General features: G+C 48.0%; 1 protein-coding gene across 1 annotated transcript in view; it reads right to left on the minus strand.

The window, feature by feature from the left end:
- Positions 1-1,409: 1,409 nt before the first annotated feature.
- Positions 1,410-18,483, minus strand: part of LOC118790845 (A disintegrin and metalloproteinase with thrombospondin motifs 2-like) — a 126,972-nt gene continuing 109,898 nt past the window's right edge. Inside the window, exons 14-24 of the mRNA XM_036547938.1 lie at positions 17,849-18,024; positions 14,443-14,576; positions 13,573-13,696; positions 11,390-11,470; positions 10,444-10,638; positions 9,912-10,046; positions 8,552-8,684; positions 7,920-8,127; positions 7,645-7,774; positions 6,242-6,334; positions 1,410-2,951 (exon numbers count right to left, since the gene is read on the minus strand). Of these exons, the coding sequence (XP_036403831.1) occupies positions 1,969-2,951; positions 6,242-6,334; positions 7,645-7,774; positions 7,920-8,127; positions 8,552-8,684; positions 9,912-10,046; positions 10,444-10,638; positions 11,390-11,470; positions 13,573-13,696; positions 14,443-14,576; positions 17,849-18,024 (2,392 nt within the window). The 3' untranslated portion in view covers positions 1,410-1,968. The remainder of the gene's footprint in view (positions 2,952-6,241; positions 6,335-7,644; positions 7,775-7,919; positions 8,128-8,551; positions 8,685-9,911; positions 10,047-10,443; positions 10,639-11,389; positions 11,471-13,572; positions 13,697-14,442; positions 14,577-17,848; positions 18,025-18,483) is intronic.

Genomic DNA, 18,483 nt, shown 5'->3' on the forward strand with positions numbered 1-18,483 from the left:
ACAGGGAAATCCTATGTGCTTTTTTTTTTTTGCAGCTGTTGGCGAGGCGAGTATTCAGTTGAAAAGGCAATTTCAGAAATAACTGGCCCTGTAAGCTTCTGTTGTGATGCAGTAGGTAAAAAGAGTTTTTATTTTTATTCATTTTTTTTTTTGTTAATTTGAAAAATGTAATACACAAAAGTGAACGAAAAGGTCTCTGCAATACTTTGGAGAGCATTACCTGACACACAGACGAAAGCTAAGAAGGAAGAACGGTGCTGAACACTGAAATCCTTTAAAGAAACGTGATGATAGTGTAGCTAACTTAATCGCTCAGTTAAATTGCACTTTAACACTGCAAAGCGTTACGCAGTTAGGCGAAGAGTTATCTGCTTGTAATGTCTGAACCTTTAACTTTACATTATATGTATTTTTGAATTCATATATACAGGATATTATATTATGCCAGATTTATTAATCTGTCGAGACTGACAGAGCTTTGTCGAAGTCACTCCAAAGTTCCATAGAGACCCGTTCATTTGCTTTTCATTTCAAAGAAGCGAGCCGTTGTGCAATACACAGCAGAGCCCGGACACAATGCTTTACGGTTTGGAGTCACGGCAGCACCATCAGACTGAGCTTTTGCACATGAACACAGTGATTGCTTACGGTTTGCCCAGAACAGACCTTTATTTCTCCAAACTTTACCTGTATGTCCACTGCCTACCATCTACTGTCCAGGCAGGGACAAGTTACATAAATGAGAAGAAGGAGGAGGAGGAGGGTGTGTGTGTGTGTGTGTGTGTGTTTTCAAGAGCAATCAAGAGCAATCTGCCCTATGCATGCAGCAATCATGAAATAATTGGCAACTACTGAAGAGTGTAATGGTATCAGACATAGCTAAGGAACAGGCATGAACGCTTACATCTGAATCCACCAGAGCACTAGGAGCTACCCTGTTTTCCTGCGGTGGGGCATGTCTTTACTGTGTCTGCTGTATGCAGCTGGGCTGGTGCATATTGTGGCAAAGCAAAAAGAGACTTAAATGGACATCTACCTGGGCATGATCTCACTTTCAGCTGAAATATATATCCTTTCATAATTTTTATGAAAGGATATATATTTTTATGTGAAGATAAAATGCCATGAAAAACACTTGAACAAAAATAGCGAAGTTAATGCTTTGAAGAAATGGATTTTAAAATTATCGACAGGTCTTTACAACAAAACAAAAAAAAACAACAAAAACAAACAAACAAAAAATCCAATTTATTTATTACTGTAAGATTAATATTTATGATGGAGCTAAATAACCTGTACTCCATATCTATTACCTCATAATAGCATCCATTTGCTGTTTTTCTGCTGCAGTCCTGGGCTACAATGTTAAGCAAGGTTTAGAGATGGTAACAGTTAAGTGCATCGGTAAGAACCACTTAATTGATATGGATCCTCCCATACTGAATTACCAAAGGACCAGGCTAAAGTAGAACTCAGTGTTGGGCCAAAGTAAGTGTGTACACAGCAGCTCTGTCTAGGTTAGGAGTGTAGAAAGGTGTGTTACTAAGGTGCGTTATTATGGTGTTACGACAGGTGTGTTATCTGTTTGTGGCCCAGAGTGAGAGAATAAGATCTTGGAGGGGTTTGGAGAGATAAAGTTGTGTATCCAGGGTGCCAATCACGGAAAATGTGCTTTTAAGTATGTCTGAAATTGCATATATGTGCATATTAAAATTGCTTTTATAAAATCTCTTCAGAGAATAGTCCTAAGAGAACTGTTTTTTTGACTTAAAAGCAACTGTGCAAACATTTGCCAGCGGTTTCTTCTGCACAAAGTGTGGTTTGCAGGGCAGGAAGGTAAGGGCAGATCTGTACCATGTTCCGTTTGTCGGTTCATTTTTCAGTACCTGACAGAGCACCAGCGATTAAATAATTACAATCTGTGACTGACAGGGCTCATCTCTATAAGAGAAACTGAAGCACCGTCACTCAAGCACCCGGTCCCCTTTTCATTCTTCTGAGAAAGTCACGCTTTTCGGCCAGGAGCTCTTGGATTCGTTTGTTCCGCGTTCGCTCGCGGTAGAGGCGTCTCCGTCGGGGAATGAAGTTGTTTTGGGAGACGTCGTTGTCCACGCCGATAATTTTGTAAGGCACATCGATGAAGTTGTTTTCCCTGGTCTCCTCTATTTTATTTGGAGGCCTGATGGAGGTGGTTGTTTCCCTGGCACTGGTGGTCTCTGTGGCGACAGTGGTGGTTGTAGGTGCTGCATCCTCTGTGGGTGTGGTTGTGGGTGGAGCAAGGGTAGACCCAGGTGTGTGCTCCACATTGTCAGGCCAAGCAGAGGTGGGACTGAGAGTAGTGATGTCATGGTCGACAACAATGGTGCTGGGCATTATGACCTCATCACTGGCAACAGTGCTGCTGGGAACTCTGATGTCATCAAAGTTAATGCTAGTTCCAGAATCTGTGGAGGTTTCTTCAGCGACAGCGGTGCTGGAAACTGTGATGTCTTCATCAGGCAAGGTGGTTCTCAGAACTGTGACATCATCTGTGATAAAGGTGGTGCTGGGATCTGTTGTTTCATCAGTGGTGAAGGTGGTGCTGGGAACTGTAGTATCACTGAAGGACGTAGTGGGTCTGAGTGTTGTGGTGTATCTACTAGTGCCCGTGGACATGGTAAATGAAGGGTATGTCCCGACTGTATATCTGGGAGTGGTGCTGTACATCCTGGTTGTGGGGCTGGGAGCTGTGCTGTACTTCCTGGTTGTGTGAGTCGGGGCGGTTGTATACTTCCTGATCGTGTGACTAGAAGGCGTGGTATACTTCCTGTGGTCAGTGGGGCTGGAGTGTGTGGTGTAGTTGCCCTCATTACAGGACTTGCAGCACATCTGCTTGTAGCCTGGGATGGAGCAGTACCGGCTCAGGACCTCCATACGACAGAAAACCGACTTGTCCCCCTGACAACGCTGCCCTGTAAGATAAAAGAACAGACATCTGAGCCCGGGGGAAGGCACGCTCAGTGAAGAACTGTAGCTGGAAGAGGCTGTGCAGAAGAGTGTAGGAGTGTAAACAGAAGAGCCCTTATGACAGCAGGAAAGAAAGGGAGAGAGACAGAAGCAAGGATAGCCATTGTGCGACTGGGCCACTGCAGTGCAGCTGCGATAGTGACTATCTTCTGTGGGGTGACTTTCGGCAAGATGTAACATCGCTCTCCCTGTGCTGTGTGTGAGGAGTGTTCTAGCCATGTCAGAGCATCGCACTGCATTCTGGGAGCTTTGGTCCATCTTACATTGACTGCACAGAGTATATGTACGCTCGTGATGTACACATGTCACCAGTGAGGTCAACAAGATAGCACAGTCATCACAGAAACATAACAGAATCGCACGGAAAATAATCAGGTTACCTCAAACTTTGACTCATACTTTTATGTACTCAGCACATAATCGGAGATTGACTTTAATTTTAAACTTGCAGGGAAAACTCTTTGGACAAACCAACCACACACCAAATCAGCAGTCCTGACAAAGCTGATTTTTAAACACTTGACATGTTCAATTGAACACTCCCAGGGTTTGATTGACCTATTTTAGAATACACTAAATACCTAGTATTTTTCCTTGGCTCCTTCCCTCAGTTAGTGTAAATTATCCAGAGGCATCTGTGTTGTATTCTACATTCCTTCATCTTCATGCAATTTTTTCCTTCTCTGTCGATGATAACTGACACCCACAGGGAGATGACTGGAAACATTCCGTTGATACTGTCATGCAGGGCTTAGTAGTAGCGAGTAAAAATCCCCTATATGGCCTCGTAATGAAGTGAGAAAAGCGGTGGCTTCAAAGGCATATGGTAGAGTTGAACGTTATCGTGAATCTGTGATCTTGGGACGCAGGTAAACTACCTCCACACGAGCAGGACACCAAAACTCAGAAAGGCTACAAGATTTGTTTTTCCACATGATTTTATTTCTACAACTTCCGCAGTTGGTAATGACAGAAACCGAAACAATGAGATGCACTCCCCCCCATCAAATATATGTATATTGTATAGGTATATATATATATATATATATATAATTTTCATTTTTTCTTAAGAAAAATAAATAAATAAACTGTATCGAAAGGTACAAGTTCACAGTCACTTTGGTAAAACACTTCAATACTTGGAAATCAATCAATCAATCGATAAATAAATTAATTAATAAATAGATCATCAAATAAATAAAATAAATAATTCCATGATGATGTAAAAACTGGAATGGCACATTAAGTGTCATATTAAACATTTACAAAACATTAATAAAGTTTCCCTGATAAATCAAAGTGCATATAGACGCAGTGCACGTATTCCATCTCAACAACGTTTTCCCAACGTTAGCCAGCCCCACAGAGAGGGCCAGTGAAGCCACGAAACAGTTACCCATAGTATATAATATTTTCATAGTTTTTTTTTAAAGTAAGGAGATAACAGTCATGAACATTATTAAATACAGTCAACACCAATGTTATATACAGTATCGCACTGCAAGGTCTGGCTTGTCCTCAAATTTTTCCAAATCCAGCACGAAAGTTTGATAGCTCGCTACATAGTCACAACTGAAATATGTGATCACAATACAATGACAGATCTGAAGTGTTGAGATGCCTTGTGTCACTTCCCTGTACCCTTGTAAATGATCCCTTGTGGTAGGATTTAGGCCACCATCTTCAAGTTTTTTTTGTGTTGGTTCATTTTTTTTAAGCTGCCTCTGTTCTAATTACCACTGTTAAACCCACTTTCATAAAGTAAAGCCATCTCTTCCACCAATAATGCCGTTACATTCAGTCCAAGATAAGGCATTGATCTTTTGCTAAATGTTCATAATAAAAATGAGATTTGATTTTTTTTTTTACTCAAAATGAAGATTTATGAGGTATTTTGTATCACTTTCTGACTTTTTACATTTGCCAGAAACACACACGTTTGAAATGACAAACACACACTTACGCACACACACACACACATACGCACATGTGAACAAACGCACTCGCACGGTTTCACAGACATGCAAACTCACACATGGTGACACACGCTCTCACCCACGCTCCCACAAGTGAGATGTGTACATGCGCATGACACGGAATGCGACCCCCCTGTCCGAGGGGGGGGGGCGGGGAAACAAAAAACCAAAAAACGACATTTACCCCAACAATGTCCATAAGCGTCCCCTCAGAGAAAACAGTCAACAGCTGATCAATTCCTGCACCACACAGGCCTACCCCCCAACTCCCAAAACACTTTACTCACATATTTACTTCTGTATTCATGTAAAATCAATACAAAAATACACGTAACAGTCAAGGATCTATGCGATCAATAGCAGTCAAAAGGTTAGGCAAATAAGCTACAGCTTATTCATGTTCAAATGTATTATTATTATTCATATTATTGTTAGTCATATACTTTAATATATAAAGTCTGCAAGCACAAATAAGCTGCATTTATTGAATGTTAGCAGTAACAGTCAAGAGAAGATGGAGGATGAGATGGTGTGAATAAGCAGCCTCCTGCATTATAAACTACCCTGTTTCTTTTTTATGCCATTACCTCCTTAACTTGTGGACTCGTTTTCACAATCCATGAAATCAAGAGTTGTCGTGTGTTGTTGCACTTTTTTTTTTTTTCCTGTTGTGTTTCTGAATCGCGATCTGGTTTGGTTCTGTCATTTTTCGAGAATGAACCAGGAGGTGAAATGAGCACGTAGCAGCTGTCCTCATTTGTGACAAGATCACATTCACAATAAAGCTTTCATTTTTTTTTTTAAATATATATACTCACACCTGTCGCTCCGGCGGCGCTAAACGGGTAGCGTCCGCTCGAGAGCGTAACCCATGACAACAACGCAGCTCGCGGGCGCCGCCCAATCAGAAGGCCGCCGCCCGCCACTGGCTCCCCACTCTTTTAAAAGCCGCCTTTTTCAAATTGAAAGCCTTTTTTTTTATGTCTGGCGAGGTTAAAGAGGCCAGCGTTTACAACACAGAGCTCCACAAGGAGAGAGAGAGATAGAGAGAGAGAGAGAGAGAGAAACAGCACAGGTGCCATGACCTCCCTCCTGCAAAAAGGACACCATGGGAAAAACAGGCCCCGGGAAAAAAAAGCGCAGCCGCGGCGGTCAGGGGAGCTTGCCCCGCAGAGAGAGGCAGAGAGAGAAAGGCAAGGTCCACGTCAGACACGGCATGCACTGGAGACCCAGCTCAGAGTTATAAAGGGGCCGTTTACTTGAAGAGATCTTCTGGATGGGGAACTCGGGGTCGGGCCGGGACAGCCACTGTATGAGGAAGTTCCCGTTCTTGTTGTGGTCGGTGGGGCTCTCTGGGGGAGGAGGGGGGGGGGGGGGGGGGGGCAGAGAAGAAACACATACACAATTGTGAATTCAATGACAATTTGTGGCTGGAAAATGTGACAAGTATAGGGCATATGAGTTTTTTTATTGCTCTGGCTTTGTGCATAGGCTGGTTAAAGTGTGGACATGTTGGTAAAGAATTCAGGGCAGTAGCTGGTCTGGTTTTGCATGGATGTTTTTGAGATGGTCTGGTTTAGAATAGACAGCATTCGGCTGGTTTGGTTTAGAATAACAAGCTAGTCCTAGACAGGGTTGAGCTAATTTACTTTAGAGTAGACAGTGGTGAACTGGTCTTGTTTACAACTGATAGGATTGAGCTGGTCTGCTTTAGAAAAGACAACGTTTGGCTGGTGTGGTTTAGAATGACAGATGAGTGTAGTTGAGGATGGACAGTGATGTGCTGGTCTGGATTGGACAGGGCTGGGCTGTAGAGGCTCTGGTGTGGATTGGTCAGGGCTGGGCCGTAGAGGCTCTGGTGTGGATTGGTCAGGGCTGGGCCGTAGAGGCTCTGGTCTGGGTTGGACAGGGCTGGGCTGTAGAGGCTCTGGTGTGGATTGGACAGGGCTGGGCCGTAGAGGCTCTGGTCTGGGTTGGACAGGGCTGGGCTGTAGAGGCTCTGGTGTGGATTGGACAGGGCTGGGCCGTAGAGGCTCTGGTGTGGATTGGTCAGGGCTGGGCCGTAGAGGCTCTGGTGTGGATTGGACAGGGCTGGGCCGTAGAGGCTCTGGTCTGGGTTGGACAGGGCTGGGCTGTAGAGGCTCTGGTGTGGATTGGACAGGGCTGGGCCGTAGAGGCTCTGGTCTGGGTTGGACAGGGCTGGGCTGTAGAGGCTCTGGTGTGGATTGGACAGGGCTGGGCCGTAGAGGCTCTGGTCTGGGTTGGACAGGGCTGGGCTGTAGAGGCTCTGGTGTGGATTGGACAGGGCTGGGCCGTAGAGGCTCTGGTGTGGATTGGTCAGGGCTGGGCCGTAGAGGCTCTGGTGTGGATTGGTCAGGGCTGGGCCGTAGAGGCTCTGGTCTGGGTTGGACAGGGCTGGGCTGTAGAGGCTCTGGTGTGGATTGGACAGGGCTGGGCCGTAGAGGCTCTGGTCTGGGTTGGACAGGGCTGGGCCGTAGAGGCTCTGGTCTGAGTTGGACAGGGCTGGGCTGTAGAGGCTCTGGTCTGGGTTGGACAGGGCTGGGCCGTAGAGGCTCTGGTCTGAGTTGGACAGGGCTGGGCTGTAGAGGCTCTGGTCTGGTCCGGACAGAAGGAGGGCACAGGGTTTTAGGGAAGCACTCACTGGGACAGGGCGGCAGCCGGCAGGCTCGGATGGTTTCCGGCTTCGCGTCCGTGCAGAGGCTGATGGTGTTGTCACGCGTGTGGCACAGAACCTGTCTCTCCTGCGTCCCGTTGGCACATGTCACAGAGCACTGCAACACACACACACACACACACACACACGCATGAGTCAGTACCACAGTGAATTCGTAAATATACCCATTCACACACACACGCACACAGATTCAGTCAGTGTCGTTGTATGTACACACACAAACGTCACACGCGCACACACACCTGTGACCAGGGCCCCACCCTCCACTGGGCAGGGCAGAGATGTCGGTTGCAGGGCTGGCGGGCTTCGGGCCGGTCGTCGTTGCAGTACTTGCTGTGGATGGAGCGGTTGGTGCCGTCGTGCAGGGGCTGGATGCAGCGGACCGAGCGCATCTGGAAGCCGGCCTTCCCGCAGGACTTAGTGCAGGGCTCCCACTCCCCTGTCACCCAGCTGCGGGAGATTACGCAGAGCACGCACTGAGGTCCTGCACGCCTCACACACAGGCAAACAACACACTGACACACACCTCTCACCCTGACAATTAACACACTCACACACATCTCACACAGACAGCCAACACACTCACACACATCTCACACAAACAGCCAACACACTTACACACACCTCTCACCCAGACAACCAACACACTGACATATGCTATTAACCCAACCAAGCAACCAACGTGTGTAAATAATGGTTTGTGTGACATCAAGAGCAAACAGTCACAATTATGTAAATAAACACAGAGCAGACTGCTGGAGATCAGAGTGACTCCATACAAGCACAAACACACGTGCACATACTGTAAGTAAACGGACACATACACGAACAACACACTGCCAGAGGCAGGTGAGTGCAGTGCTGTGTCACTCACATGGGCAGGGAGCACTCCTTCTGGTTGCAGTTTCTGGTTATGGCTTTGGGCTTCTTTATGTTCTCACAATAGGTCCGGTGAACCATCTTACTGTCCGACTTCCTCCTGCACCCATATCGCGTATACTGCTGACCTTCCCAGGGCAAAACCACACACACACGCACGCACGCACGCACGCACGCACACACGCACACACACACACACACACACACACACACACACACATAAGCAGAAAGAAACGGAGACAGTAACAGATAGCAATACACACACACACACACACACACAAACAGATACAGATACACACAAACAAAGAGACAGAGAGAGAACCAGAGAGCAATCCACACACACACACACACACACACACACACACACACACACACACACACACACAAAGGCATTAATATTGAGCATATTTTATGATCTGAGTATTTGACATGAAAGGCATCTGACATGTGTTGCCACTCCGAGTCACAAAGCAGCCATCTGAACTCAAGGCTGAGCACTGAGGGTCAGTCCTGCACGTTTTACCCTACAATTAGGTGCTCATGTCCTGAAGGCATTGCAGGTGAATTAAAATACCTTCCAATTCATCGTTTATAGGACAAAACTAGGAGCTGAGGTGGAGCTAAAAACAGCCTGCACTGTGCCCTGCAAAACCAGGGCTGCCCTAAAACTCTACTTCCTTGTCCCTAACACAAGGGGGCACTCTTCTGCAATATAACTGAATAGTGACCCTGCACACCTTCCCCAAACGCTCCACCAAATATGTGATGTTACATCATACAGTACAGCGAATCATGCCAAGTACTTTGTTTATTTTTAGCAAAGTGGGTATAATCTGTCTGATGAGAAACAGTAAAACAGGTCCTGGGAAACTTTTCGCTCAGCTGGGCAAAAAATGGCCATCCTTCCGTGACATGAGAGTAAGTCATCCAATCACGACCGTTCAGAACTGTTCTAAATGACCTTGAATGGACAGTATATACTCCCATGGCAACATGACAGTCATGTCATTACGCTATTAAGACGCTTAGAGAAGGCTGGCCCATTACCCTAGAACCATAGGCACAGATATTCTATATTATGATCAGACACATTCCTTCCTGTTCCTGTATTTCCTCCTCTCTGAGGTTGTGGTTGGTGACAGGAAGTTCCAGTACTGCTGGGTTTCCACAGTAGATATGAATACTTTCTTTTAGACCACGGCCCTTCAAGAATATTCTTAACGAGAGAGCAAATCTTAACTATTTATGGCTATATATTAATAGCTATAATTGGATGTGATGCGCACAGAGCTGGCTGCCAGGTCAGATTCAGAATGCCTGGCGTGGCTCTGTTCTTGCTGTGAGGCTGGCCTTACCTCCCCCGCAGGGCTTGGTGCAGTGAGACCACTTCTTCAGGGCCCATTCGAAGAAGGAAGAGTCCTCCAGAAGCACGTTGTTCTCAATGGACGACTGCAGGTCCTCGTGGATGATGTACTTGTACGACAGTGTGACTTTGGAGTCCCCGTGCAGCCGGATCTGCGTGGGAAAAGTAACCTCAAGTAACCTCACACAGACAGTATAAAAGAAAAAAAAAATCCGCTAAACACTGAACACTCCAGCACTCACATGGGGGGGGAAAGGAGGGGATATTTGATTCTTTTCTCTATAAGCACAAGTGGTAATGACAGCCAGACACAGATTGACTATACCAATCAGACAACATTCACTGTTGGCTTTTTCTACCTCTTTACACAATAGCATGTGGCATTAGTCAAAGCTAGATGTGTAAGATATGCATGGAGGGCTTGCCGTGGTCAGGGCCTTGTGGGTGAAGCAGGCTGCAGTACTGCTGGCCATAATGAGTGTGTGTGTGTGTGTGTTTGTGTGTGTGTGTGTGTACGTGTGTGCACGTGTGTGAGTGAGGGGACTGCGGACGCACCATAATGAGCACTCCGTATTTTAGCGGGCCGTTGGTCTGGACCGTCTCCTTGTCGTCGTCGTTGTGGTACTCCCACTCCACCCCCTTCTCGATGACAGTCCGAGACTCTGGGAACTCGCCCTCCGCGTTCAGGAAGAAGTGTCCTGTGGCCTGATTCTTCACCGCTGGGGGGGGGACAGAGGCCCAGAACAGCATGTAGAAACTGGGAGGCAGGGGAATTGCTGGGGACTGTGTGTGTGTGAGTATGTGTAAGGGCTGCCTGGATGGCCATGCTGAGAGTGGGTTTTGGCAAAAACAACTCCCACAATTCCCTCGCTCCCTCTGGGGGACAGTGCCACAGTATCTACAATGACCACAGTGAGCCAGTGTGCTAATCGGATTATCCCGTCTGAACATTAACCCCTCCGAAAACGGCAAACATTCCTCTTAAAAATGCCAAATATCCATTAGCACTCAATTAATGCTAAAACTCAGAGCAAAAAAAAAACCCCAACTGCACCACCCATCCAAAATGCAGGTCAAAGGACACTCAAAGCTGCACTACCAAAACCCAAAAGACATAACTCCTAATGCTTCCTTTAAATTGACAGCTTTGCACAAAAGCTTGTGCTGAAGTTGTCCATGCTGATAAACACTGAACTTTTATCTCGGGGGGGGGGGGGGGGGGGGGTGGTATAAATCAATAGACAAGCAGGGGAGAGACATCGTGGCCTGAATCTCAAAACAACAAGCATTCTGGAATCTGGACTGAACAGAACTCCAACTGAAGCTGCAATTAATAATAATGGATGTGACAGAGGACTGTGGCCCCAACACAAACACCCCCCGACTGCTGAATTATGACCCGGCGCGCGCCCGGTTTATTAACGAGTGGCCTGGTGCGTCCGCATGCTGGCCCGTAAATCGCAGTCTTACCCAGGATGTGCGGTGTTCCCTTGAATTCCTGGATGAGCAGATGTCTGGCTCCACGAGGGATTTCAAGGATCCTGAGAAAACCTGGGAAACCCAACACAGACGTTTTATGGAAGCAGTAAAAAAAAAAATCAGGATTTTGTGATTTTCCTGTCCAAAAATCAGGATTAAAAAAAAACACAGGATTAGCCAAAAACGTTTGCAACTCTGTTAGAAGACAGAGGTTTTTTCGACGTGACTTTGCAGACAATTCTCGCCCAAAACATTCCAAAACATTCTCTTAAATCAACTTCCATTGCGTGCTGGTTTATGGAAAGTTCTCTCCGGCAAACCAAAAAAGAATGATAATAGAAATAAAATCAAGGTTGGCGCAGCCAGCACTAATCATAAAATCATCACCGGTTTCTCAGGAAAAGCGTGGCTGCCAAGACACTCCAATCAAAATGTCATTTTCTCTCATTTATTCATCTACTCCGATGGGACCTGGGGATACTGGAATTGCGGGAAAGTTTATCTGCTTCTGACGTCACCTTGCTTTCCTGTTCACAACCTTCCTTATCATCTTTTTTAAAGAATGAGTCATAATCTGTTACTTTTTATCCCTTCTTGTCTTCAGCTTCCCAAACCTCTCTTCTTGCTGTGACCTGCATGAACTCGGTGGTGGAGCATGGATGAAAACTGCTCAACCTGACATGGCCTGATTCAGGTTTCATTTTCACAATTACAACAGCCAGCCATTCAAACTTTCATAAACTTTACTAGCTGTTAAGCAGCTATCACAGAATGAGTATACTTTGCTAAACTACAATAGAATTCACTGGAAGCGGAGAATCAACATATAACTAACTGAATAGTGAAGGTAACGCTTCACTGTGAACATGTTCCACACAGTACAGTCTTGAGGAGCTCAGCTCGAAACCATTCAATGTCAAATAAAGCTCCACATCTTTCCTCGCTTGTTGAATTGGTTGCAGGTTAGGTGCTCAGGACAACGTTTCTTGTGTTACAAGGTTAGTGTTTGTTATGCCGAGACAGTTTGTGCAGACATTTAAGATTGTAATTGCTTTCTGAGAACAAAGGCAATTCATTTTAAGGAAATGTTTCCTACTTAGTTTTCTCCTCCTGTTTTTGGTCAGATGCTATTTGGCTAAATATAAACTAATGGTGTAAGGTGTGAAGTCATCCAAGGCTCCGGGCCACTCATATGGAAACATTTTAAACTTGGCTCCGTCACCCTCATTCCTGTGCCTCGGAGTGAACACTTGGGGGCGCTCTCCTGCCTAAAAAACACAGGTGATTATCTCACACGCCGCCGACCGTCAGACCAGCCAGGAAAATAAACTAATTCACTTAAATAATTTTTTACTTCTCCTGGTCCCGATCCTGACAGTTAAGACGGCTCTTACATCATTTGTATTTTCTCGCTGCCAGAAAATAAATAAAACCTCTTTCATGTCCTGTTTGTTTGAGTTCTGCCCGGGCCCTGCTGCGGTTTCTGCTGAGGCTGGACCCTGTGGCGGGAGACGGCCGTTTCAGCAGCAAACTGCAGCCCGCTGGGGCCGGACGGGGCAGCAGGAGGCGATACTGCGCTCTGCCCAGGGGGCCGTTAAGGAGCAGGGCTTATTACCGGGAGGCTTCTGGTTCAATGGAGCACCGTTGCTGTTCCAATGAGCAAGAAACTTGATCTAAATCATTTCAGCGAATATCAAACCTCTGATGTATGTATGTAAGTGATGTAAGGAGCAGGTTGGGGCTGTTTACACTCTTCTCCATATGTTGTTACCTTACATTACATTATTGTCATTTAGCAGATGCTCTTATCCAGAGCGAATTAAATAGGTTACAATTTTTGCATGTTATGAATTTAGACAGTTGGATATTTACAGAGGCACTTCTGCGTTAAGTACCTTGCCTCAGGGCACAGCAGCAGTGCTCCAGCGGAGAACTGAACCGGCAACCTTTTGTTTATGAGCACTGCTCCTTGTCACTATACTACGCTGCCACCCATATGCACACCATTAAAAGCAGGACAAATCCGCTACGTAGAAAGCGGAGGAAACCTAGAGAGCTGGCCCATCCTCAGCCATGAGGGACATGTTAGAAGACAGAGACTTGCCTGTACTTTGGGCACATGGAGCACGGACAGATCCAGTCCTGTCTGGAAAGGCGGGGTGGGAGGTGCGTACCTTGTTTCTTGGCACTGCGGGTGAAGTTGCCCTTGACGATCTTGCAGCTGGAGTTGTCCCCACCGCAGACACCGCACTTGTCCTCCTGCTGGGTCGAGCCGATGACATGGTCGCAGCCCACTTTCTGCGGGGATAGAGGGGGTACGGCGTTAGACAGAGGGGCCCCTGCATGGGAAGGGGGAGAATGCCGCCCCCGCCCTGTCCTCTCCGCTCCGCGCCATTGGCATTCAGCGTCACGCTCCGGCCCGCTGCCTTCCTCTGAGCCGCGCTGTCAGCCGGGCTTACAGAGGACGTGTCCCAGAATGCATTCCTCCCCAGCCTTAAATCTGAACTCAGGGGCTGCCAGACCGAGCGAGACAGACGCACGACCTCACCGGAGCATCTCAGCTCCATGACGGGGGGGACGGGGGGGACGGGGGGGCGCTCGCTCTCAAACACAGCCAGTTGGAACACGCCCTCTTTATAATGACAATAAGATGGGATTATTACAAAAAAAACCCTTTGGAGGCCTATATTTCATTTTCCATTTCTTACCGTATGTATTTCATGATTTATGCTGAGGCCCCCGTTGTGTGGGACAAGACAGGAATGATATTTGAGTGACTGATTGTTTCCTTGTTTTGGAGAGCATGGCACACTCCCAGGCAATGGCCGGGAGACAGCAGGGGAACTTGGAGATGACACCACCATTAACACATACTGCACGCGAAGAGCCTATATGCTCAGTGATACCTGTCCCGCATCTACACGGACCGGTGTCGGGGCCTCACGGGATGCAGACAGCACACCTGATAAAGCCCTTCCTGACGATGTCAGCGCAGCGAGCCTGCTCTGCGCACGCTGATGACATCATCCAGCGGGGACACTCACCACGCAGTCCCCGCGCACGCAGATGCTGTAGGGGTCTTTGTAGGAGCAGCGCGTGCCGTCGTGCACCATCCTCTGCATGTCCACCACGTCGCGGGTCTCCTTGGACTGGCAGTGCAGGTGGCATCTCTCCTTGGCTGCAGGGGAAAACAAGGACGCCACCCGGGTGAGCAAGAGGAGGGCGAGCAGTCCTGGTTCAGTGCCCTGCGCCACACGGTCAAAAATGCACTCCACCCCCTCTGAGTGGGAGATTTACAGTTTTACCTGGCTCATGACCAATTTAAACATATACAGCTGAGGGTGTTTGTGAAGTTTGTGATTGTCTGCTGGGATACAGGGAACAACACTGCTTCAACAACATTGCTTCAGTATTTGCAATAGTTGTTCTGTGTGTGTGTGTGTGTGTGTGTGTGTGTGTGCGTGTGTGCGTGTGTGTGTACACTTGTGTTTGAGTGTGGAAAGGATAAACAAAAGGAAGGTTTTGGGTTTGTTGAGTGTTCGAATGCCAGTAACCGTCAGACTGTCTAGAGATGAGAGAACGGCCAGAACAGAACCGACAGTTTCCTGCACTGAGCGGGGAAGACTGTGGAGACACTGTTTACAGCACACTTCAGAAACTCACAAACACACACACACGCGCGTACGCAGACACACACAGACACACACACAGACACACACACACACACACACACACACACACACACACACATACCAACACAGCAATTCACACACACACAAAAACAGAGCAATACCCACACACACACATGCACACGCACACATACAGATATATTGTAAATGTGCATACAAATAAGTTGAAATCATTAATAGTTCCACACAGACATGCCCTGACCTGACCCTTTGGCCCAGAGGGTGGCCGGGTCCTGGGTGGGACAGTGCTTGTGTGGGGGGCAGGGAGAGGTCACAGGGGGACGAGGGGAGTGGGCGCGCCAGTGAATGAATCACACCCTGTGCTTCTCTGCTTTCACATGTGTTCCCAACAAGCACTCTGACTCATGGTGATGCTATGGGCTCTGTCCCTCTACGAATGATCCAAACGGCTGGACCAGGTCTTATTCAGGGAGCGCTGATGGTTCCCCAGGCCCGGCTGGGGTTTAGGTCAAGGGTAAGGACAGAGCAACCATCCCGCGATGACCCCGCCTCCTCACATCACAGAGTCAGAATTAGCTGCATGTCACCGTCCAACAAAAGCAGCCAAGTCCCTCTCACACAGCAGGAAATGAGACCAAACCGAGGAGCAGTGTGCTGAGAGTCTCTCAGTCCAGGAAATAAATGGTAAACACCAGAGAAACAGGCCCTCCAAACCCATGCAGTATGAGTGTCTGTTTTTCATTCGCGTAATTACAGCTTTGAACAAAGAAGTCAAGACTGCTCTTTCCCTGGAGTAGCACAGAGGCTACCTGATACTGGGTGATAGTGTAGCATAGCGGTGAAGGAGCAGGACTTGTAGCCGAAAGGTTGCTTGTTCAATTCCACACTGGGGCACTGCTGCTGTACCCTTGGGCAAGTGCTTAACCCACAGTTGCCTCAGTAAATATCCAGCTGTAATAAAACTGTAACTGACGTAAGTCGCCCTGGATAAGAGCATCTGCTAAATGTAATGTAATGTAATGTGAGGTTCCTCAGTCTCTCGCACACCCAAAGTTCCTGATAATAGGATTATGGGTAATATGCAGGGAACCCCGGGCCTGGCTTCACCTGCTGCCTCAGGGGGAACACCTGCCCGGTGGAAGTAGTCGCACCCCGCTCCAGAGGGTACGTGGGGCAGAGTGTCAGTGGAATCAGCAGAAGCTCAGCAGAGGGGCCGCGATTCACTCGGCAGCCCTGCGGATTAAGGTGGTCTAATCCGACGGCCGGGCCAGGCCGTGCTGCTCTCCTGGGACTGGGCCAAGCCACGCAGATGTTCTGCCGGAGACCGCGGTGCCGGCTGTGTGTGGGGTGGGGTGGGGGTGGGGGTGGGGGGATCTGCCATGGTGCTGGCCCGGCCAGGTGCACGACTGGGACGTCCCAACGTCAGTGAGGGTCAAGGAGACCCCCGAGCGCTCGCTCCTCTGTGCTGGCGGTATGCCGAGGGGACCACACTAAGCAGAGCGCTCCCATTGGGCCACAGGGAAGGTAAGCCAGGAGAGCCGCAAGTTTGGGCCAATTTTGGGCAGAACCAGCAGACAGTGGGCACTGACAGACACCGGAACACAGCCTCACTCCCTCAGCCTCCATTAAATCTCCTGACCAATTGTTGATTTAAAAGGCGCGTCACCTGGTCCCAGTGGGATACAAACCCAGGGATACTGTTTGGTTGGATACCAAGCTTTCTCCACATAACACTTCTCCCCTCTGCACTTTCTCTAATGCCAGAAAATGTCTCATTAACTAATAGGTCTACAATTTGACGCACACAGTTATTGATGTCTGTGAAGTGAAGGATTGATCGTTTTCCTCGGTTCCCTTGTTCTAGAATTTATAAGGAAAAAAATGAATGCAACGCTGTGATCTACTTCTAATTTGACATCCATCATGTTACTGGAAGTGTGGTCAGCTGTTCTGGCCATAGCGCAGCGCTGGACGGGTCAGGCCAGACAATGCATCTCAGAGTTTTAATGATGTCATAGCCCTGGAGATGTGGAAAACTGGAGCCGCTGTTTGTGGACGATTGCATTTCCATGTGTTTTCGCTCAGAGCGGCTGTCTGACATTCCTCACACAGAGAGGAGGGCTGGCGTGGGGGGTGTGACAGAGCTCTTCACCACTTGAGATTAAAACAGCCCAATTAGGGAGGCGATTGGTTGAGTAATTGAAAGCTTGTATTGCACCAGTGAGACTGGTGGGGGGGGTGGTGTTTCTGGAAGGGAGCAGACACGTGGGCTTTGTCCCGCTCTGTGTGGTTTCACAGGCACTCTGTGGGGAAATCGGAGCCTGGTTTACACATTCTCTCCCACTTCACCACCTCTCGCCCTTCCCAAACCTGTCACCCTCTGCAAGGCGCCCCATTAAGGAAGCCGTTCCAGAGTGTGCTACTCTGCCGATACAGCCACCCACCTGGGAACAGGATTCTGCCTGGCAGAAATTCATGGATACATCCCGTCCTGTACTCCTGGGAATGTTACGAGCGGTGTGTTACAGTTACGCCTGTAATGTTGCACAATCCATCTAATGGGGTCTTTAGATTAAAATCATTTCTTTTGGAAGAATATGCCATGACTCAATTGTTTCCATACACACACACACACACACACAGACCCACACACACACCCCTCCACTTCATCCTCCCCCAAACAGTCTCCTCCCACCTGGACAGACCCCTCTACAGTACCTTCTACATCCCTCCCCACCATCATTTTTTTCCCTGTTTCCTGGCTCCTCCTACTCCGCCCCATAGCCCCGCCCACACTCACAGTCCGTGTGCTCGAAGGGCAGCCAGTGGTGCTTGGTGTTCTGGTACTCGAACTTGGGGTCCCACATCCTGCACTGCTCCTCCCTGAAGTCGCTGAAGAGGCTGGCGCATTCCTCCGTGTTGCAAAGCTGGAACTCGTAGTTGGGACCAAAGCAGGTGCGTCCCCCATTGGCAGGGCTGCAGGCGGGGGAAACACAATCTTTTTTTTGTTAAGATTTAATGATTTTACACTCCCTCTGGGGCTCTGGACCGCGGTTCAGTTCTGCCTGCCTGTACAGCGCTCTGCGATCCTGACCTCATCGCTGGGCTTTCGCACGCTCGTGATTAATGAAATAATGAAAAGCAAAACATTCAGCGGGAGACGCGATGCTGCTGACGCACTCAGTTTCATGAACTCATGCTGACTCCTTGACTAAACACTTAACTTTTTATCATGCTTTCCAACAAATTACTCTCGCTTTTGAAGTAAAGATCAGACAAAGTCCTGTGTCCATCCATTTTTTTGTTTTTCTTTTGGCTGTGTTCTTTTCATGCCTTTGAAACAGTGATGCGCTGAGGCTGGGTAAGAGAGAAAAGGACAGAATAAGAGTGGCAGATGGGAAAGTAGGAACGGAATGAGAGAAAAGTAGTGTTCCT

This window comes from Megalops cyprinoides, chromosome 16 (genome assembly GCF_013368585.1).
Source record: "Megalops cyprinoides isolate fMegCyp1 chromosome 16, fMegCyp1.pri, whole genome shotgun sequence".
Taxonomy (NCBI): domain Eukaryota; kingdom Metazoa; phylum Chordata; class Actinopteri; order Elopiformes; family Megalopidae; genus Megalops; species Megalops cyprinoides.